General features: G+C 42.9%; 1 protein-coding gene across 6 annotated transcripts in view; it reads right to left on the bottom strand.

The window, feature by feature from the left end:
• LOC127587772 (protein turtle homolog B-like) overlaps positions 1 to 22,950 on the bottom strand; it is an 89,648-nt gene that overhangs the window by 61,477 nt on the left and 5,221 nt on the right. For 5 of the 6 annotated variants that reach the window (XR_007958849.1, XM_052046214.1, XM_052046213.1 and 2 more), the window contains exons 2-3: positions 13,879 to 14,070; positions 8,243 to 8,389 (exon numbers count right to left, since the gene is read on the bottom strand). Coding sequence is in view for 5 of the 6 variants with exons in the window: in XM_052046214.1 (XP_051902174.1) it covers positions 8,243 to 8,389; positions 13,879 to 14,070 (339 nt within the window). In the remaining variant the exon portion in view is untranslated. Of the gene's footprint in view, positions 1 to 8,242; positions 8,390 to 13,878; positions 14,071 to 21,814; positions 22,549 to 22,950 lie in introns of those variants that run through there. The other variant, XM_052046215.1, reaches the window with a different exon arrangement.

Genomic DNA, 22,950 nt, shown 5'->3' on the forward strand with positions numbered 1-22,950 from the left:
CTGCTGTTTGGTGTTAGCAGTTTCCTGATCTATAGCAAAATTCAACCGTTGGGAATGGCTTTATTGGAAGTGTAGAGGCTGCCGGTCTAAGGATGGCATAGTGCGGATGTCCAACACTCAGACTCAGACTGTGCTCAACCACAAACTGTTGTGGTTTTGGAGTTCACTCAACCAGAAAAGGCGTTTTGTGTGCTTGAATTTGCAAAAACTGAATCATGGACTGTTGTTCAACGTGCATTTCACAGAAAATTCGGATAGGAACCACCAGAGAGGAAGTCCATAGTGAGAAGGCATGGTAAATTCATAACGGATGGGTGCTTATACCCAGCTAAAAGAACAGGACGTCCCTCAATTTTCGAAGATGTGATTGAACAAGTTTGAATTGCTTTGCAGCGGAGCCCCCATAAATCGATCAGAAAAGCCAGTCACACCATGCAATTTCTTTTTGTGGGAATTTGTGAAAGGAATGGTCTATGTGCCCCCCATTCCAAGAGACGTGGATGAGCTGAAGGCACGAATAACAGAAGCGGTTGCAACCATGGATAATGCAATGCTGGGACGCGTTTGGCAAGAATTTGACCATCGGCTTGATGTGTGACCAATGGTGCTCACATTGAACATCTTTGAACATTACATATAAAAAATGAGATTACACGCTTTCTGAATTTACCAGTTGCATTTTTATATCCTTAATAGTTTCCGAGATATTCAATGTTAAATGGTGCCCAATACTTTTGGAATACCCTGTATATTTATCAGTGATCATACTGTCAGAATCAAATATTGGCCAATGACTTGTCGAGAGTACAATTAACCTAACAAGCACATGGTTTTGGAATGTGCCTGGAAGCTGGGGTACCCGGAGAAAACTCAGGAAAGCATAGGGAGAAGATGCAAACAAACAGGAAGGCTGGAGCCAGCTATCGAACCAGAACATTGGACCTGGGATTAAAGTGTGGAACTAGTATTTTACAGTGCTTCCGGCTTCAATTTAGCAATCATCAAACAATTAATAATGCATTGCTTTTGCTTTATCTTGCGCTTTTCATTCAATTTTTGCAAGACAACCATGATATTAAGAACCAAAGACGATACCCTGAAGGTTATGTGAATTAAGCTGATTCACATTCCAAAAGCAGTAAGATTCCAATAGTGTTCCAAAGACAAATAGACAAAACACACTGTATTATTGTGTTATTATTGTGTTATTTTAAAGTGGTAAAACATACACCAGTTTAAACATACGGCATCCATGCGCGCATGCTAAAAACACGTTAGCTTGAAGCATACGGTAACATGCCAAGACATACAGATACAAGCTAAAAACACGTTTTTAAAAAGGCAACGGAAGCAAAACCGAGTTCCGTTGTATTTTATTTAGCCATAGTACAATGTACTCACGTTTTTCGATCAATCATCACCCAAAAATCCATCAAAGTCCTCATCCTCTGTATCAGAATTGAACAATTGTGCAAGTACCGATAATCCATTAAAAACTCTCCAATCCATCAATCTCATTGTAATGTGGCTCCACAGAAATGATGCCGGCTTTGCCAAAAACTCGAACAACAGTGCAAGCAGACACGTTCGTCCAAGCAGCCACAATCCATTCGCAAATTGTGGCGTAACTCTGTCCATTTTGGAGAAAATTTAAGACTTTTAATGGCGCCTTATAGTCGTGAAAATACGGTACTTCCTGGCATGCAATGAACTTTTAAGCCAGCCACGGGACGCTACATAGTCCTCGATAGCCATAGTTAGCTCTCGAAGGCTAAGAACCTTACGGTAACTGGAGCACTTCTCTCTCATTAGCGCTCCAGTTAGCGTAAGGATTTTAGCCTTCGAGAGCTAACTATGGCCATCGAGGACCACGAAGCGCCCCATGGCTGTTTTTAGCATGATAACGAGTAAAGCATTCGAGGAAACGTTTGGTTTTTTTGAATGTCCGTTGAGCCACGGGACGCTTCGTAGTCCTCGATGGCCAAAATTAGCTCTCGAAGGCTAAAAACCTTATGCTAACTGGAGCGCTAATGAGAAAGAAGCGCTCCAGTTAGCGTAAGGTTTTTAGCCCTTGAGAGCTAACTGTGGCCATCGAGGACTACGCAGCATCCCGTGGGTGTTTTTAGCATGATAACAAGTAAAGCATTCGAGGAAACATTTGTTTATTTGAATGTCTGTTGAGCCATAAGCAATTTACTCTGAGCAGCTAATCGGATGCTCCGGATCTAGCTTCAGTGTCTACAGACATAGACAGTGAGGTCCCTCTTGGCCAATCGGAGGCCAGGATGATGCTCGGTAAGCCATTGGCAGAGCAGCTATGAGTATGTTGAGTCCAGGAAACTCACAGCTGTGACCGAAATAAACATTGTTCACTATGTAAACCAGTGTGGTGGTTGCTGTTGCCTTTTTTTGAACGAAGCAGTCTCGGTCGCTGTTGGATAAGACTTCGTTGTAGTGAATGTCTTCGTGAGGCTGGAGCAGAGAAAATGACTTTGTATAACGCAACAGGGGGTTTTCCTCGTATGGGGGGCAGGAGAATGGGAATTGTGTTAATGCATGAATATTTTTTCACATAAGGGGGTATTTTCGCCCATGTAGGTTTCGTTCTAGAGGAGTTTCACACACAAACACTTTTCTCTGGACAGCGACAAGTTTTTGCCTTGGGTGTTTAACAATTCAGTAGCCTGCATTTGTTGAAGTTGATGCTTGAAGGCTCTCTATGTGCAATGCTGCTGATGAAATTAGAAGGTCGCATGCCAGGTTGGAACGCCATGTCATTACATTCACAATACTTCAAATTGTTCAGGGATATTATTGAATAAACCTTTTTCCTTAAATGCATAGTGCAATGTTTTTTGTTAGGTCCTGATTAAAACACCTATTCACAACAGAGTAACTAACTGGAAGGGGGATGCGTGTTTGGTCACAGACCTGCATAGTCTGATCCCTATTTTTATTTTCTTAAAATATAATGCAAAAGTAATTGCGAACATTCATCCATATCCTCCATGCAGACAAGCTCAGCAGTTGTGTAGACTAAAATGGGCACACATTAACTCTCGGAAAATACACATTCACAAATGGTGCAATTGGTCTGACATTTCATACAGAGTACAGGTTGAGGTTTCAGCAACAAACAAAATAAACTTTTGGTAGCCACCAAGAATTGATTTGCAAACTTGGGCTTTTTTTTTTTTTTTTTTTTTTTTTTGCTGTTGCTTTGAAAGTTTTGTGTTTGCTTTCAGGAAGCATTTGAAAATGACCAAATAATTTCCTTGCTGACCAACGCAAGTTTCAAAATCACCCATTCTTTTACAATGGTCAATCTTTATATTCCATATTTTCCGAACTATAAGGTACACCTAAAAGCATTCGATTTTCTCAAAAGCCGACAAGTGCGCCTTATAATATGATGTGCCTAATACATGGATCAATATTCTGATTCCTTGGACATAGTATCTTAAATGTTCTATAAAACACTTTGTCACAGATGAGCGGTTGTGAAAACTATATAAATAAAGCTGTATGGTATTGTATTTCCTTTAGCGTAGCTTTAGCTAGTGGATGCATAACATAACCTCAGCCACTATTGTAGCTTCTGTTATATGCACCTTATAATACGGAGTGGCCTATAAATGAAAACAGTTTTAAAATAGGCCATTCATTGAAGGTGTGCCTGATTCTCCAAAAATCTTATAGTATGGAAAATACGATATACATTTATTATGTTTGTCAAAGTGTACATGATGTGGGGTGTGCTGTATTTTTACATTACCGAACTGTGAGCTCAACTAAATTCTGAGGACGGAAGGGCATCAGTTGGTATGTCCTCTTGACAAAACACACGTAACATAACAAGTTTGTGTTGGAGGACTGCCCGGCCACCCAGGACAATCCCCACTATGATACACAAATGACAATATCACTGTTACAGATTCAATACCGATTTTATCCAAACATAATATAAATATTTCAAATATATATTTTAATGTCCTAATTCTAAATACCTTAGTATTGAATCGGATCTGCTTACATGTCTAATCCGGTAGGTCGGATGTCAATTGCAAACCGGGATTATTTTTTTTTTCTGAAAATATAAACCAAGCCATGGTACTGTTTTCTATGCTTCTAGGGAGACACAACTGACTGTCGGACATGAATCCTGCAACAATCGGGAACTTTACTGACTACCCAATCTCCAATGCATCCAGTTCAAAGTCCATTTTCTCACTTACATAGCATGCTATAATCATCCCCCTCCTACGTAAACTGACCTCATACACCACCACGCACCCCCCTGCAGCCTCCGCTCCCCAGACGCCAAGTTCGTCTCTCCACTTCACCAAATCCAGCATCAAACCTGGGGTGACAGAGCCCTGACCACCTCTGCCACCACCCTCTGGAACTCACTCATTAACCCCCTAGAACAGGGGTCCCCAACCTTTTTTGCCCCACGGACCGGTTTATGTCAGACAATATTTTCAGGTACCAGCATTTAAGGTGTGGCGAAAATAATACAACAAAATAACACATGGTATGAGCTGCATGAACACTGTGGTATTTTCAAAATATAATAAACACAAGGAGCGTCTAATCTGGCCGCAACACTCTGATCACTATGGTAATGTTTAATGCCTTCAAAATACGATAACGCAAATTCAAAGTGCATGAAAATGACGACTCACCACAGCCCCGAGCTTGATTTTCTGCAACCAGACGGTCCCATCTCGGTGTAATAGGAGACAATGACACCTCAAGTGTGTGGTTTATGTCCAGTCTACTTCGTAATTTAGTTTTAGTCACCGTTGCTGCAGAAAAACCCTGCCTCATACAGGTAGGATGTCGGAAATGGCAACAGTGCTATTGTGGCGATATCAGAGTATTCAGCCATAACTTTAATCCAGTTGTCTCGAACGTACTTTTAAGGCCGCCATCATTTGCAATCTCCAGCAGTTTTTTTACTCCTTTTGCGAGCTCTGGCGTTTTGTTTTTAATGTAATCGGTCACGTGACGGAGAAGCGCGGCTTGACGTGTGTCAAGCGTGACAGAGACGGATGTAACGGAGAATACGGCAGTTTTTCAAAATAAAACATCTCTCGTATTCCGAAATGAATAAAATGGAATTAAGGCAAGTTGTTTCTGTGCAGCTGGTAACAACTGCCCTGCGGAACCTGTCCGTGGACTGGCAGTTGGGGACTCCTGCACAAATCCTGCAGTGGTGCCTTAAAATGAGATGGGGAATAGGTTATTGAAAATAAACAGAATTAGAATTTTCGGAATCAAATCAGGACACGTGCGTCTTGGGAAAATGTGCTGGCTTCAAGCAGGGCATCCAGAAATGTTTATGCATGTATGTCAATATTTAGCCAGCTAATTAGCATTAAATAAATAAAGCCCAACTAGGCAGTGTATCAATGACTTTGTCCTCATTGCGCTATTGGCCTCACAGGCCATCATAGCAACAAATGAAGGAAGTTTGCAAACTTGGACACCGACCTAGAGAGACTCCCCATGTAGCTTAGCACTTGCTAGGGGAAGCCTGGTAAGACAAATGGATTTATAATGGGACAAAAAAGAAAAAAAACACCATAAGGTTGCAAAGGTAACAGCAAAGCTAAAGTAAGATATTTTAAACTAAAAAGGGTTGCACCTTCAACCTGCCCGTGTATACTCCGGTTACATTTTTCAAAGGGTGGATATGAGGCTTGGTTAAGAGCTATGGAAAACATACAGTATGATGTTAATTGGTGGTCTCAAACTCGCGGCCCGGGAGCCAATTTGCATGATATTTTGCAGCACGCTACTTGACATCTCCGTTTAATGTTAGTGTAGCCCCCGCCATTTTTGACATTCATGTGGATGGAAACATACTGCATGTCTTGAATGCACAGAGAAACTTCCGTTGCTCAAGTAATCACATGTCATTACGAGGTCTGAATAATTCATTGCATTTGCAATATAATAGTAATGTGAAAAAAACAAAATGTTCTCATTGTAAAGGCTGTGACTTGACTGGCCATTACTCTGCTTGTTAGAGAGAGGGTAGAAGGGATTGGAGGGCAAAGCTAATGCTGCTGTGTTTGCTTTCAGTGAGGTTTCCATCTCATGAGACATGAAGGCAAGTATGTAATGTAAATGTCACTCTTTTTCGCCGCGCATGGTTAAAATCGAGTGTTTTACGTTACTTCAGCTGCCGTTGTATGTCGGAGTGCACGTAGGTCATTGTGGGGAAGTGTCTGTGAGATTGTGTGAGCCACCACGGCTGTCTGATCCGCCACACGTAAAATAAAACTACTAAATGTTTTTAATGCCTTCAAAAAATATTTTTTTTCTACCTTTTAGGGTGAGTTTGAGAAGAGACGTTTTTTTTAAAGTTGCCCTACAAGCGCAATTATCCACTTTTGGCAGTGCCAAACGTGCCTTCACTCAACAAGAACCAGGAGGCTGCATCCTCTGATTTAAATTAATGGTTTTCAAAATGGTAGCGCCAATGCTAATTTGTCAAGCGGGCAAAATTTAAGAGGATCAATTGGGCCATATCTTTCTTTAAAGAAACCAAAGACAGGCTAAAATAAAACATGTTAATCTTTATTTACTCAATGAGAAGCTCCGAGTTGCTATGCCTAGGGGCAAGCTCATCCGTTAATTAGCTACATATTGGCCTGTTTGACTGCCGCTTCTTCAGCTGCACCCTCCTGTCGGCTTGGAGAGGGGACTAGATGACGATGACAGAATTGGATGTCGCTGCACGGATTCTGCAACAACGGATCGGGATAAGATCTGAGGGGGACCGCCTCCTTGAATGAGCTGCTATGAGGATTTCTTCATTGACCAACCAAAGAGAAGGACCCACCTCTGCAAAGGCATCGTCCTTCAACGTTTTATCTTATTAAATGGACTCTTGCATTTCTAACATTGTATAGCACCAGATTATGTATTTAATGTTGCACACGCGACATCTATTTCAGACTGGACATCCTGGAAGAGGGACCGATCACCTAAAAAAAGTTAACCGCACCAATGCTACCAGTGCAAAAGTTAGTGCAGAGCCCTGAAAGTAACTTGGACAATCGATTTATACTAAATTATGTTTTTGTGTGTGTTCTGCATGGGTTTGGTCAACTCCATGTTACGCTGTCTCCATGCGAAAAACTTTGAGCATGCGGCACCTATATAACAAAAATTGTGTACAAGATACAATGGCCAACACCAGCAACATGATCCCAAGACATACTGAAGAGACTGCATATCTCTTGGCTGGTCCTAGGAACACCTAATTATCACCACAGAAGAGCAAGAACAGTGGTTCTTAACCTGGGTTCGATCGAACCCTAGGGGTTCGGTGAATCGGTCTCGGGGGTTCGACAGAGCCTCTGCCATGAAGGTTAAAACACGCCCACCTGAACATGTCAATTCGTTATGACACGCCTGCTTGGCCATCACTGGCTGGTTCCTTTTGTGCACAATAAAAAAAAAAAAAACTTTATAATTATCCTAATGGTGTTTGATTGTTTTCTCATTTTACTAAATGCATTTTTTAATGTCTTGAATTTATTAAAAAAGCATTCTTTTTTTTCCCCCCCACTAATGAAGGGTTCGGTGAATGTGCATAAGAACAGGGTTTGGTTCGGTACCTTTAACAAGGTTAAGAACTACTGAGAGCTAGAAGAAGTGGGTGGGGGAGAGAAAAGTCTGAGCTTCTCTGCTTAAGTGGCAAATGTATGGATGGCGAAAACAGGTGTAGATTTTAACCGTCCTCAGCCCATCGCCAACAGTTGGGTCATTAACTTCATTGGTTTCATGGAAAGTAGATGGCTAATTAAAACAACTTCACGAACCAAGCCACTTCCAAAACATACATTTTGGAATAAAGCACTCATAGCATGAGGTGCCACTCCCATCAGAAAGTAAAATTTGGGTTAAATTAAATTTGGGATTTAAAGAAAATGGAAATGAGAAGAGAGGTCCAGCTGCCTTCTATTTGACCGTTGCAAATTACCATCACTGAAAATCTATCCAGTTTGGTTGTCGAGGTTTTTGCCAAAACATGGAGCCCACTCGATTCTTTAACGCAAGCACAGAGCATTTAAGTAGTCTTTTTATATAGTTGCGTTAATTTGTCTTTGTCAGTCTAAAATTCATTATTAAAACGTATGTATTCATTTTTTTTTCATTCCACTATTTAATTAGATCAATAATTGAGTTCACCATTTTTTCAATCGATAGCACCGATTGCTCTCACCATTGACAGTTAGATGCACCCAACTGCCATTGTAGAAAGTATCATACTGCTGCTCCAGCATCAGCACCTTGCACTCATACCAGCCTTGGTCATCTGAACGAACATTTTCTATCCGCAGGGAGGACTTGCCGTATAGACTGGCCCGGCCTAGAAAAGGAGGGAAAAAAAACTGATGAGATCAGCAGGACGGGTGTCTAATGTCATGTGGAAGGTAAAGGTGAGTAATGTACATCTAAAAAGTCGAAGGATAAAAGATGGCAAGTGAATATTAAGAAGCGACTCAACCTTCAAATAGCTCAGATATAAATAGGCAAGGATTCAAGTGTGTGCACTGCGGGTGGATGTGCAACATCAGTGTGTATCACCTATTTCTCAACAACACCGCAATGGGAACACAACATCAAAGTGCAAAACTGACATGAGACATAAATACAAAGTGACACCTGTCAGCCTCGGTGGGGTTGCGATGTTCTCTTCACGAGCACAGCACTGTTTTGAAGATGCATTGTGGCAAGGGCAGGACTTAACTTCCCCGTCATGAGTGGCAAGTAGCCAAAATGTGGCAACTGACGGCACTTCGTGTTGCAAGATATTCCTATCCAGCAGATATCAAATTCTGGCTGGACGATCACAGGGTTAGCGGAAAGGGCATTTTGCTCAATGCTAGCTGGTAAGTAGATCACAGCAGATGGTCTTTTGGCAATAAGGGTTCAACAAAGGATTTCTGGGAATGTATGCCAGCTCAAAAACATCAGCATTATCAAAGCGAAGCTAGCCCTCAATAATCCCCTTACTCGCCTCTATCTTTTCGACTTAGTGAATATTTCCGACTAATTTTGCATCGCTTTCTAAATCCGCTCGGAAAAACACAAAATAAATCAGGTGTATTGCATGGTACAATCATGTTTGCAGATAGACAGCTATTATACATTTTATGAAAGTATGTTGATGTTAAATTTGCAATGAAATTCACTTCAAAATGTATATACAGGTGTGATGCAGTGGGTGTTAATGTACAGTTTGTTTTGGATAACAGCTTCAAAATCACTCTGCATTGGTTTCTTGCATGATTTGCGGTTTGATTAATGTTTTGGATTAGCTGATGTTTGCTGGAGTGGGCTCGAACTCTGCGTTGAACACCATCCTCCCGAACTCCCCTTCTCTAAGCTTCTCCAGCTCAGCGGCTCTCCTGCCATCTGCCAGTGGATACACATCTTCCTGACAGACGGGTCAAAGCAGGTGAGGCTGGGGAAAGCCAATTTACAGGCACTATCAGAGTCCGTTCTCCGCCGTTCTGCTTTTACCTGAAGTTGCGACGACACAATTTTAGATTATGTTTTGTTTTGTTTGTTTTTTGTGTGTGGGGCGGGGGTGCGGGGCGTCAGAGTGACAGTAAGACTTAGTAAAACTTTGGCATGTCTGTGCTCTCTTGTACACCGCAGCAGAATGCAAACTGTATTTGGAGCAACAGGCAGACACAAATGTTCAGGACACACAGAGTAAACCCAAAAATACTTCTAAAATCACCAAATTCTGCCTCGCCTGAATATCAAGCCTGCACACTGAGCGCCAACATTGAAGAGTTGAGAGCAACGGACACATTATCAATTGTGAGAAATCCCAAATGACTCTACTTCAAATACAAGTTGAATGAGTGTAAATAATTTGGTGAAAAGAAAGCTTGTTCTCCATTGATTGCATATGACGAGGTAATAAATTAATCATGTCATTTATTGATGAAAGAAGTCGTGAACGTACCCACCAACGACATGGCTGTGTGGAATCATCAAATTAACTCATGCAGAGGCATCCCTCATTCTGTTTAATTTTACATGGTCCATTCCACCAAATTGGTGGCACTCGTGTTCCCATGAAATAAAATGTATAAATGTACTGTACAATTACAAACCTGGAGCGGCAGTACACTGCAGAGCAGTTTGGCAAACAAACCCCTAACTTATATCCCGTATTGGCCCGAAAATACTGTAAGACGGTGAAATAAGACTGAAAAAGTGTGGGTTGTCTTATATTCAGGGTCTTGACCTTATACCCATTCACGATGCTAGATGGCACCAGATATCATTGAAGCGAATGCTGTACTTGACTCCCCAGGCCAAAGTGAACCCCTGTCACGAAGAATAAAAATAAAAATAGCAGTACCACAAAGAAGAAAACTAAAAAATAGCGGTAAGAAAGAAAAGAGAAGAAAATAATCGAAGAGAAAATGGACAAACATAGCGATAATCTGGAGAAAAGTGGGTCGAAGATCGGCCAGGTTAACCGGCAGCTGAGGAGAAGTTCTGATGTAATTTACAGTACATTTAAAAAATCAGAAGCTATTCATTTACGAATGTGATTGCGCTTTAGTTTACACTAGCTGGTTCGCCGCCCTCCGGGCGGCTCATCAGCTAGTTCCTGCGGAAGGCTGGTAAGGTGAGCCTTCGGCCCACAAAAGTGTTGTTGCTTGGTTCAACTTTTTGTTCATCTTCATTGCTTATCACGAAAATAAATTATAATAAATTATGTAATTATCTTCTGTATAAAAATTAATTTGGTGTTCAAAAAGTCTTTTTTCAAACTTGAGTCTTGAAAAAGAGGGGGTCGTCTTATAATCAGGGCCGTCTTATATTCGGGCCAATACGGTACTTGGAGACAACCTTTTGGGACAGCTTGTGTTTTGTATGACTGTTATTGGCTAAAGGAAGAGATTTGATATCTGTACTCGGAAAACATTTCTTTCAAAGCACATATAGTATACACAAGCCAATTCCATGTTTTTGTTTAAATCCAAACATTTTCATTTTTATTAATGTACATTTGCTACGACTGCTAAGGAAAAGTAAGCTCCAGATGACTTTAAAGGACTTCCAAAGATCCGACCAACCGGCAATTATGCACAACCATTGTCAAATGTCAAAAATGTACACGGAATGTTCAATTAGCCATTAGTCACAACAACATTTAGGAGCCTGCCGAACTTGGATGAGCAGGCTTTGGCCTTGCAAGCAAGCGAACCAACTAGGCTTTCAGTATTCAAGTCTCAAGGAAAATGGAGGTGGACTGGCCGAAAGAAGTGTGAAGGCTTTTTCTCTTGCCAAGCAAGAATAACGGATGAGGTGGAAAGGCCTGGGGAGGAGAAAACTGAAACGCCCGAGGGGAGCAACTGCCGTGACATCATCATTAAATGTCAGCATTCGTGTGGGTCAAGACAATAATCGACATTCATTAAAGCTGAGGGTTCCAGACTTCCCCTAAGTATTCATATTTTGTCCATACAATTTGAGACAGTGCAAGTAATTGTTCATCTACTCACGCTTGTACTACCTATAAATTTGCCCTTTCTTAGATTACCGTATTTTCGGCACTAGAAGGCGCACCTAAAAACATTCCATTTCCTCAAAAGCCGACAGTGTGTCTTATAATCCGAGAGGGTGTATATATGATCAATATTCTGATTTCTTGGATGTATTATTTTAAATGTTCTGTAAAGCACTTTGTTACAGCTGTAGCGGCTGTGAAAGTGCTATATAAATAAAGATGTATTGTATTGTATTCCCTTTCACGTAACTTCATCTAGTGCATGCATAGCGCAACCTCAGCTACTATTGAGGTTTCTATTCCATGCGCCGTATAATGCGTTACGCCCTATATATGAAAACTGTTTTAAAATAGGCCATGCAACTCAACTCAACTGTATTTATAAATCACTTTCAAACAGCCATCGCTGCATACAAATTGCTGTACATGGAGCAACTAACATATACAACAGTAAAGCAACAAAACGGTAACAAAGACAAACAAATCTGAGTCATGCTGAGTCAAATGCCAAAGAATGCAAGTGAGTTTTGAGGCTGTCATGTTCCGTATTTGGCAGCAGGTGTCAGGCGTTCATTCTGCTGCCTGCACACCTGCTGCCTATTTGTCTGTGATTGCACCTGCTATATCTAGGAGCTCCTGCTGTCGACTTATTGCCAGAGTACTGCATGCCTTGCCACTGCTGTTGCCCATGTATTTAACGTTACTCGAATACTATTGCTGATTGTTAAATTTTCGTCGTCTCATTGGGAATTTTCAAAGTGCGTGCTTTATCTAGTATTTGTCATTTTCCTTGCCGTTTTTTGCAAGCGCCTTTTGTTGTCGCATTTTCATTATTTCCTGGTTCTCGTTATTTACCAGCATTTTCTGTTTTCTATTATACTGAGTTTTTTGTTCATAATAAATATTATTTTGAGACAGAATCCTTGTCAGTGTCTGCTATTTCAGGGATTCACTTATTCTCGTTTTTTCTGTTACGTGCAAAGCGGTTCCTTTCCCGCTTTGTGTGTAGCGTGACAGAGGCGCGTTTTAAAGATGGACCGCGAGTTGGCTTGCCGAATGTTCAGTGGGAGATCATTCCAGACAGAGGGACCAGCAACAGAAAAGGCTCGATCCCCTCTGAGCCTCAGTTTAATTCTTGGTACTAATAATGTCTGGTCCGCAGACCTGAGGCACCGGGCAGGTGTGTAAGGGCGGATGAGCTCAGAGAGGTAAGATGAAGATACGCCTTATACTCCGAACCGCCTTATAGTGTGGAAAGTACGATTTTATTCTGAAGTGTTTGTTGACGCTGATCGCTGGTTTGCCACTGTTAACACTGACTATATGGAGGTGAACAAAGTAGAGCTAGTTTACTCAAGAGCCAGCTGTTTGTCAATCACTTGGAATCGGTTCAAGCTTACATTGTGAGACAGTGCGCAGCAAACAAAATATGTTTGGGGGTTGTTGAAAACAAGGCCATTTCAGCATGTAAACTACAGCAAACAGTTGTTTTGTGTGATACACCAATCTGTTCTGTTATGATTCTCTACATAAACTCATTGGACAGAATTCAAAAACCTCTTCATCAAGAGGAGACCGATCACGTGGCTCGGACATGTCGTTAACGTAAAAAAAAAATGTGAAAATGACAAAAATTGATATACATGTTTTTCACAGCACAGTGACAACTGGCGGACAGACAAACAAACAGCTAGCCAGATAGACAGACAGATTCTATTTGAAACAATTGCTTAGTTTCATAAGGGAAGCTGTTTTCAGATTGTTCTTTAAGGCAAAGCCTTATGGAGATTAGACAGACAGACTAGAGTAGTGTTTTTCAACCCGTGTGCCGCGAGACATTGCCAGGTGTGCCACGGGAAAATATCCAATTTGTATGCCTGTGCGGTCTTTCGCCCAGAAAGTACCCTCCCATACCGCTAGGGAACAGCAACAGCTAGCCAATTGCCTTGTGTTTCGACGAGAGACAAACAAATTTGTGACGCATGAACGCAGGACGACCGTGAAACTGTTATAAAATACTGTTTTCTTTGTGTTCATTTGATTCCAATTCAAGCTGTTATAATGTCATTCTTCAATGTTAAAAACGGTTATAGTAACAATATAACACTAATTGTTAATTGTTAAAATAAGCGGTTGGGTCACATTTTCAGCTAGTGGTGTGCTCCAAGATTTTTTTCAATGAAAGAAGTGTGCCTTGGCTCAAAAAAGTTTGAAAAACACTGGACTAGAGTATTTTAGTCTTGTATGTATTTATAATTAACAGTGGAAAATGTCCTGAATTTCTTCAAACTCAAAATCATTAAATGAACACATCTTACCAGCATACTCTGGGTCCACATGAGGAGGATAAAACCGAAAGTTGATGAAGAAAGGGATTGGCATTCCATACTTGAACCACTCCACTACATAGGGTTGGCCGTTCAAAGGGTGGGACACATCGCAACCCAGGATGATGTTCTCTCCTGCACGTGCCGTCACAAACTGGGGCTCCTCTCGCACTCCGTGGGCACCTGCGGCAACAGCAAGGACAGTTCACTCTCTACCGCTGGCTAACAAAAAGGTCATATAAACGTTGTACTTTTCATTTAACACTTTCATGCCAATGTCATTTAAACCAAGCCAAATTAATCTTTATTGCAGATATGGTATTTACCAATTCCCTCAAGTAACCATACAGCATGTCTGGCTCTACCTATAGTAATTTCAGTTTGTGTTTGATGGATGTAAGGATAATGGATGGACCGTGTACAGCTCTCCAATTAAAGACAATTCGATATGTATCTTGATCCACCCTTGCACAAATGTAGATATCAATGAAATAAGATGCATGTAAATATTGCTTCTGAGAGAAATTGCTTAAAAAAAAATAAATAAATAGATGGGCTCTTTCGGTAATTTTGAGAACATTTACTGTGCAGATCACAAAAGTCAAAATCAAAACTCAGGGCTTTATTGTGAGTACAAATCACAATAAAAAGGAACAACAAATCATCAGAAACATCATACCAATATTTTTCCCGATGGATATTTGGTGTGCATTTTTCATAAAAGACAATTCGAAATGTATCTCGATATATGGGGCGCAATACAATTCAACGAATGGTACATTCTAAAATGAAATGATTCGATTTAGTTTGGTTCAGTCAAAATCCTTTTCCATTTTCCAATTCCAATTGTTGTTGGTTTTTTTTACGTCCCTAGTTTGAAGTTCTATTAGTTGCTTGCTTGCTTTTGAAAAAGCTATTCACCGCCCTAAATCAATCCAAAAATCTGACAAATTGTTCCACAAGTTTATCAACGAAGCAGCATCGGTAGGCACGAGTGGACAGGGATATACTCATTCATTCATCTTCCGTACCGCTTGATCCTCACTAGGGTCGCGGGGGGTGCTGGAGCCCATCCCAGCCATCTCCGGGCAGTAGGCGGGGGACACCCTGAATCGGTTGCCAGCCAATCGCAGGGCACACATAGACGAACAACCATACACGCTCACACTCACACCTAGGGACAATTTAGAGCAATGGTCCTCAACTAGAAATGCTGTCGGTCCACTTTTTTTTTTTTTATAAGACCAAGGTCCGGTCCCATGCACAGTGGTCATGGGGAGCAGGGCTATATGCCCATTTAGTAAGGTCAAGCCAAGCTTATACAAATCAACACTCCTCACAACCAACCAATAATGGGGTGCATGAAAATAACAATTATTCATTTTGCCAGTACACAGCAAATAATGAGAGGTATTCTGTTGAGGCAGAGGAACTCTTTTATTTTGTTAAGTTGTGCCTGCTTAATAATAGAAATAGCCCTTTTAGGGAAATAAGACATTTTTTACTTTAACTTTGTTAAACAGTAGTTGTCTTTTTTTCCCTTATTTTAACAAAAGCCAAATAAAATATTCATTTTACCAAAATGAATACTAAAAATGAAAACAAAAATATTATTTTCATTTGTACAATTCCCCCTTTCACATCTTTTATATCTTCTTCTGATATATATATATATATATATAATCTCTGTCGCCCGGACAGAGGAGGTCGGCGGTCCGGTCGTGGAGGAAGAGGGATTTAGAGTGTTCAATCAGCCTGCCATGCATATTTTTGGAATGTGGGAGGAAACCGGAGCACCCGGAGAAAACCCACACAGGCCCGGGGAGAACATGAAAACTCTACACAGGGAGGCCGGAGCTGGAATCGAACCCGGTACCTCTGCACTGTGAAGCCGACGTGCTAACCACTGGACTACCGGGCCGCCCACCAGGGATATACAGTACTAATTGGGATATTGAAAGTTGTGGTCTTTGAGGGATTATACCTGCTAAAAAAAAACATATGAGACACTTTAAATTCCCTCAGTCAGGATATGCCTGGTAGTGATAAAGAGCCAAGCTGAACGCCTGAGGGCAGAAGGATTACAACACTTGAATGTGATCTATCACGACAGAATCTTTTCATCTTGTCTGGCCTTTATTTTTATTTTATTTTTTATCTTGGAAGAATGTATGCGACCAAAGTAGGAAATATGATGAGACGAGGTAATGAGAAAAGAATGTGCTTAGTACTGAAGGATATGTTTTTCTGGTTGAATAGAACTGCTTCAATAAATCAAATTGAGATGGGGTGTCCAGTGAAGGCTCACACTAATTGGGGGTAGCTTGGCTTTGAGGGCATTAGCCTGATGTGCTAACATTTTAACCGTCAATATGACGAATCAGTATTCGCGCCTCTCGGAAAAATATATTTATTTTTGTTATAGTTACAGTTACATTGATGGACAATTTTTGCTCTGAAGAAAAAAAATACTCATCAGAAGTTACTCAACGGATACTTGAGTATGACCCTGAATACTCATATCCATTATTTGGAGGACTACTTTTTACTTTTACTTAAGTTCTATTATTCTTCTCTTACATGAGTAACATTTTTGGCCAACTCCCAATCACACCCTTTCAGGGCAAGTCCCCAGCGGAACGAGGGAGTCTCCAGAGGAAGCACGATCGAGCACACCAAGAACTCCAAAAAAGGCGACAAATGGGTATCAAAGTAATTTTTGTTACGGGCCATATCACAGTTATGGTTTCCTATGGAGGGCCGTTACAACTACAAACCCAAATTCATGTAGAATCATCTCATATTATGTGTAGGCTACACAACAAATTGGTGAATTTGTTGTGTTTTGAATTCAGAGACAGTTTTGAATTCAGAGGCCAATAAAAACTGGGGGGGGGGGGGTTCCAAATATTATTACAAGGGGGAGTTGGGAACAAAAATCCTTGCAGTATCTAAACATTTGCAAAAATGAAGACCGTTTGCAATTTTAGTATTTTAGCAAGAAACATGAAGTGGATGCACATAATTTGCTTTGGCGGGCCACATAAAATGATGTGGTGGGCCAGATCTGGCCCCCAGGCTTTGAGTTTGAGATCAGTGTATGAGAACAACGCATTTGGAAGTGAAAAGTAATCTTGAAAAATTAAGACAGAAAGCGAGAGAGAGAGAGAGAGAGAGAGGGAGAGGGAGAAAGAGACCTAGATTAAGGCCAAGTCGTTCATTTTTAAATGTAAAACCAATCATTTTCAATCAAGAAAAAAAAACACTTCATTTCTTCTTAGTACACAGTAAATATTTAGTTAGCGAATAGGGCGGCTCTCATGCTCGCCAGTAGAACCAGATAATAACTGTGTGCGATCTATTCCCAGTGGTGGAGGATACACACAGGCTATTTCAAGCTTTACAATGTGTTGATTGGCTGCTGGTGACATCATCTTAGATTGCACACCAACAGGGCCCTTGGTGCTATGACTTCACTGTTGATGATGAAAGCGGGGGGATAGGAGCATCGAGATGTAAACCAGGGCAAATTGTCCTCTGCCACCCCCTCACCATTCCAATTAGGATATACTGTAGTTAATTTACAATCTAAGACCCCCCTCCAAGGGAATAGACAGTTGTCATAGAAATACATTTTGATGATCCGGGCAATGATCCAAAGATGAATAACCGTTAAAAAAGTAATAACGCAATACATTAGGTCCTGTTTGAACAGAATTTGCAGGAAGAATAAACCCAACTCTCACAAAACCTTGGAGTTAGAAACGACATTATTTGGTGACTTTTGTGAAAGACTTATTTATATTGCGCAAAAAAAAGAATACCAAGATTCCAGCATATTGTCTCTGTCATTTTTTTCATTTTTTAAAAATGTTTAATGAATGGAAACACGGGCACCCTATTAAAGTAAAGAAATAAAAAATAAAGTACATGTTTCTCACAGGACAGCGACTATATGTATGTCATCGCTGTCCATTGATCACCATACCGTTGTAGATATTTTTTGGGGGTGTGGGTGGGGTCAATTACAAACTTTTTTACAGCACAGTGTGGTATGACAAAGAAAAGGAAAAAAAATACATTCATCTCGAAGGATTGAGCAACTATCTGTGTTCCGTAGCGGTAACAGTTTTGGTTGTGTACATTTAAATGTTTGGATATTTTGAATATTATATAATGTCAGTGAAATAATACTTTCTATGACAAAAACCAATCGATTTTTATGATTCTATCAGCATATAGCAATGTGTAGCAAAGTAAAATGACACCTCAGAATGTCCATACATTAATGGCCAATTTCACCGACTTCACCAGAAATGTACCTTTATTGTCAAACATATGCTCAAAACACTTGTTGAGAGACGACAATGACGTATAGTAATGTGCTCAGATTTCTTCCTCAGCATGTTTCAGTTGCTTGTCTTCAGTCTGCATGGCGTGAAACAGATTGATCAGAAAATAACTGGATAAAACACAAACGAGCCTAAATCCGAGCGACAACAAGATACATTCCAGGCTCATGAGCATGTGTCAATCTCACGTTGTTAGCTAACACGACCGCAGCATTTGAGTCCCACCTCACAAGCTCGACTGTGTTTGGCGCAGATGATAGTGGATGTGGCTATATAGATGGGGTTCTTGTCACATTTTTCACCACATTTTCTCATTTGCTCTTGTAAAATAACATTTGTGTCATTTTAATAGTATTTATTTCTTACATATTTCAATTGATATTTCAGTTTTTCTTCTCATGGGCTCACCACCCATGGGAGGTGCCACAGTGTGAGCTGGGCGGCAGCCAAAGGCGGGGACCCTGGCGGTCCGATCCTCGGCTGCAAAAGCTAGCTCTTGGGACATTGATTGTCACCTCTCTTGCAGGGAAGGAGCCCGAGCTGGTGTGCGAGGTAGAAAAGTTCCGAATGGATATAGTCGGACTTACCTCCATATACAGCCTGGGTTCTGGTACCAGTTCTCTCGAGAGGGATTGGACTCTCTTCCACTCTGGAGTTGCCCACGGTGAGAGGCGCAGAGCAGGTGTGGGCATACTCATTGCCTGTACATTGGGGTTCACACCGGTAAACGAGAGGATTGCCTCCCTCCGTCTTCGGGTGAGGGGACGGGCCGTGACTGTTGTTTGTGCATACGCACCCAACAACAGTTCAGCGTACCCACCCTTTTCGGAGTCCTTGGAGGGTGTGCTGGTAGAGTACTCCTGCTGGGGATTCCCTTGTTCTGCTGGCGGACTTCAACGCTCACGTGGGCAACAACAGTGAAACCTGGAGGGGCGTGATTGGGAGGAACGGCCCCCCCGATCTGAACTCGAGTGTTGTTTTGTTATTGGACTTCTGTGCTCGTCACGGATTGTCCATAACAAACACCTTGTTCAAACGTAAGGGTGTCCATATGTGCACTTGGCACCAGGACACCCTCGGCCGCGGTCCGATGATTGACTTTGTGGTTGTATCATCGGATTTGCGGCAGCATGTTTTGGACACTGGGGTGAAGAGAGGGGCGGAGCTGTCAACTGATCTCCACCTGGTGGTGAGTAGGCTCCGATGGTGGGGGAAGATGCCGGTCCGTCCTGGCAGACCCAAACGTATTGTGAGGGCTTGTTGGGAGCGTCTGGCGGAATCCCCTGTCAGAAGGAGTTTCAACTCCCACCTCCGACAGAGCTTTTCCCATGTTCCGGGAGAGGCGGGGGACATTGAGTTCGAGTGGACCATGTTCCGTGCCTCTATTGTTGAGGCGGCCAATATGAGTTGTGGCCGTAAGGTGGTTGGTGCCTGTCGTGGCGGCAACCCCCGTACTCGCTGGTGGACACCAGCAGTAAGGGATGCCTTCAATCTGAAGAAGGAGTCTTATCGGGCCTTTATGGCCTGTGGGACCCCAGGGGCAGCTGACGGATATCGAATGGCCAAGCGGAATGCAGCTTCGGTCGTCGCCGAGGCAAAAACTCTGGCGTGGGAGGAGTTCGGTGAGGCCATGGAAGCCGACTTCCGGACGACTTCGAGGAAATTCTGGTCCACCATCTGACGTCTCAGGAGGGCGAAACAGTGCACCACTAACACTGTGTACAGTGGGGATGGGGTGCTGTTGACCTCGACTCGGGACGTTGTGAGCCGGTGGTGGGAGTACTTCAAAGACCTCCTCAACTCCAACAGCATGCCTTCCTTGGAGGAAGCAGAGTCTGGGGACTCTGAGGTGGGCTCTCCTATCTCTGTGGTCGAAGTCACCGATGTGGTTAAAAAGCTACTCCATGGCAGGGCCCCAGGGGTGGATGAGATCCGCCTCTGCAACATCGCGTGGTGAGCGGGAAGAGTGCCTCTGGATTGGCAGACCGGAGTGGTGGTCCTTCTTTTTAAAAATGGGGACCGGAGGGTGTGTTCCATCTACAGATCACACTCCTCAGTCTCCCTGGTAGGGTCTACTCAGGGGTGCTGGAGAGGAGGGTCCATCAGGAATTCCAGCCTCAGATTAAGGAGGAGCAGTGTGGTTTTCGTCCCTGCCATGGAACAGTGGACCAGCTCTACACCCTTAGCAGGGTCCTCGAGAGTATGTGGGAATTCACCCAACCAGTCTACATGTGTTTTGTGGACTTGGAGAAGGCGTTTGACCTTGTCCCTCGGGGAGTTCTGTGGGGGGGTGCTTCGAGGGTATGGGGTACCGAACCCCCTGATACGGGCTGTTTGGTCACTATACCACCGATGTCAGAGTTTGGTTCGCATTGCCGGCAGTAAGTCGGAATCGTTTCCAGCGGGGGTAGGACTCCGCCAAGGCTGCCCTTTGTCGCCGATTCTGTTCATAACCTTTATGGACAGAATTTCGAGGCGCAGCCGAAGCGTTGAGGGGGTCCGTTTTGGTGGCCTCCGTATTGCATCTCTGCTTTTTGCAGATGATGTGGTACTGTTGACTCCTTCAAGCAGGGCTCTCCAACTCTCACTGGAGCGTTTCGCAGCCGAGTGTGAAGCGGTTGGGATGAAAATCAGCACCTCCAAATCTGAAAAAAATGGTCCTCAGTCGGAAAAGGGTGGACTGCCTCCTCCGGGTCGGGGAGGAGATCTTGCCCCAAGGAGTTTAAGTATCTTGGGGTCTTGTTCACGAGTGAGGGCAGGAGGGAGTGAGAGATCGACAGGCATATATATCGGTGCAGTGTCTCCTGTGATGCGGACTTTGTATCCGCCTGTCGTGGTAAAGGAGCTGAGCCAAAGGGCGAAGCTCTCAATTTACGGGTCGATCTACGTTCCAACCATCATCTATGGTCACGAGCAATGGGTCGTGACCGAAAGAACGAGATACCGGATTCAAACGCCCCAAATGAACTTTCTCCGCAGGGTGTCCGGGCTCTCCCTTAGAGATAAGGTGAGAAGCTCGATCATCCGGGAGGGGCTCAGGGTCGAGCCGCTTCTCCTGCACATCGAGAGAAGCCAGATGAGGTGGCCTAGGCATCTGATTCGGATGCCTCCTGAACGCCTCCCTGGTGAGGTGTTCCGGGCATGTCCCACTGGGAGGAGACCCCGAGGACGACCCAGGACACGCTGGAGAGACTATGTCACCCAGCTGGCCTTGGAATGCCTCGGGATCCCCCGGGGAGAGCTGGAAGAAGTAGCTAGGGAGAGGGAAGTCTGGGCTTCCCTGCTAAAGCTGCTGCCCCCGCGACCCGGGCCCCGGATAAGCGGTAGAAGATGGATGGATGGATGGATGGATGGATTTCTGTTTTTATTTAATTAAATTCTTATTTCAATTTGTATTTCAACATGTTTCTATTTGTCTATTTGTCTGCTTATCCTCACATGGGTCCCGGGAGTGCTGGAGCAATAGGTCGGGGTACACCCTGAACTGGTTGCCAGCCAATTACCAGGCAACCCGTCCGCGAAATTTCTTCCCTCTCATATTTGGCCAGTTTTAACCTGATGGTGAGTGAGTTTACCTCAGTCTACAAGAAGTAAAGGGGAGGATGACGAGGAGCTGAGTCAGATCTGTTAGAAAGGCGTGGGGCAATATGGCTCCAGTCCAGGGTTATCACTGGCAAAAGGGTTCAGATTTGCCAGCTGCCAGCTTGAGACATCAGACATCAGCTAGAGGGATGCTGCAGCCCTGCCTGGCTGGTGTCCTCATGCCTGTGAGCACACTCACTGATGATGACTCAACCAGAGGGCACCATTAACACGATCAGGCCCGTGACAAACTGCAAAACCAGTCAGAATACCTGAGGCTCTATCTCTGTAAAACAAACCTGGGTGCATATCGAGATTATTGTTTCTTTCAGTTTCCTCACCCATGGAAGAGATGAGGGAAGCCGCTTATAAATGACTTCTTAAGTCTTTTTTTGGCAAACGATGTTCAACTCTATCCTCTTTGGGGAAGACATTATATAACATTTGCCGTATAGTCTTTCAAGCTCACCCACGTTCCACAAATTGCAGAATAAATTTGATATTGAACATCGAAGACTGCATTGGAGATCGATAACATTTTTCAAGTCATCAAACACTCCTGAAGTCCTTATCTCATCAGAGATTCTGACGCACACCATATGACCTGATTTCCCTCCATCATCTGCACTCTGCACTCCTAACAATGTGAAGTAAAGCAGTGAGCATGTGGGAGGAAAAATAATCACACCATACAATCACATCTACACACAACAAAAAAAAAACAACAAAAAGAGAAAAAAAACCATGCACAATACCTCATCAATTATTTTTTTATTTAATTATTTATCTTTAATATCAGGGTGGCCCAGTGGTCGACTGGTTAGCGTGTCAGTCTCACGGTGCAGGTTTCGATTCCAGTTCCGGCCTTCGTGCGTGGGTTTTCGCCAGGTATTCCGGGACCTCCCACATTTCAAAAACATGCACGGAAGGTTAATGGAACACTGCCAATTGTCCCGAGGTGTGATTGTGAGCGCGGATGGTTGTTCGTCTTATGTACAGTATGCCCTGCAATTTGCTGGCAACCTGTTCAGGGTGTCCCGCGCCTACTGCCCAAAGACAGCTGGGATAGGCTCTAGCACGCCCCGCGACCCTTATGTGGATAGGTGGATCAGAAAATGGATCGATGGAA

Source organism: Hippocampus zosterae, chromosome 16 (assembly GCF_025434085.1).
Source record: "Hippocampus zosterae strain Florida chromosome 16, ASM2543408v3, whole genome shotgun sequence".
NCBI classification, from domain to species: domain Eukaryota; kingdom Metazoa; phylum Chordata; class Actinopteri; order Syngnathiformes; family Syngnathidae; genus Hippocampus; species Hippocampus zosterae.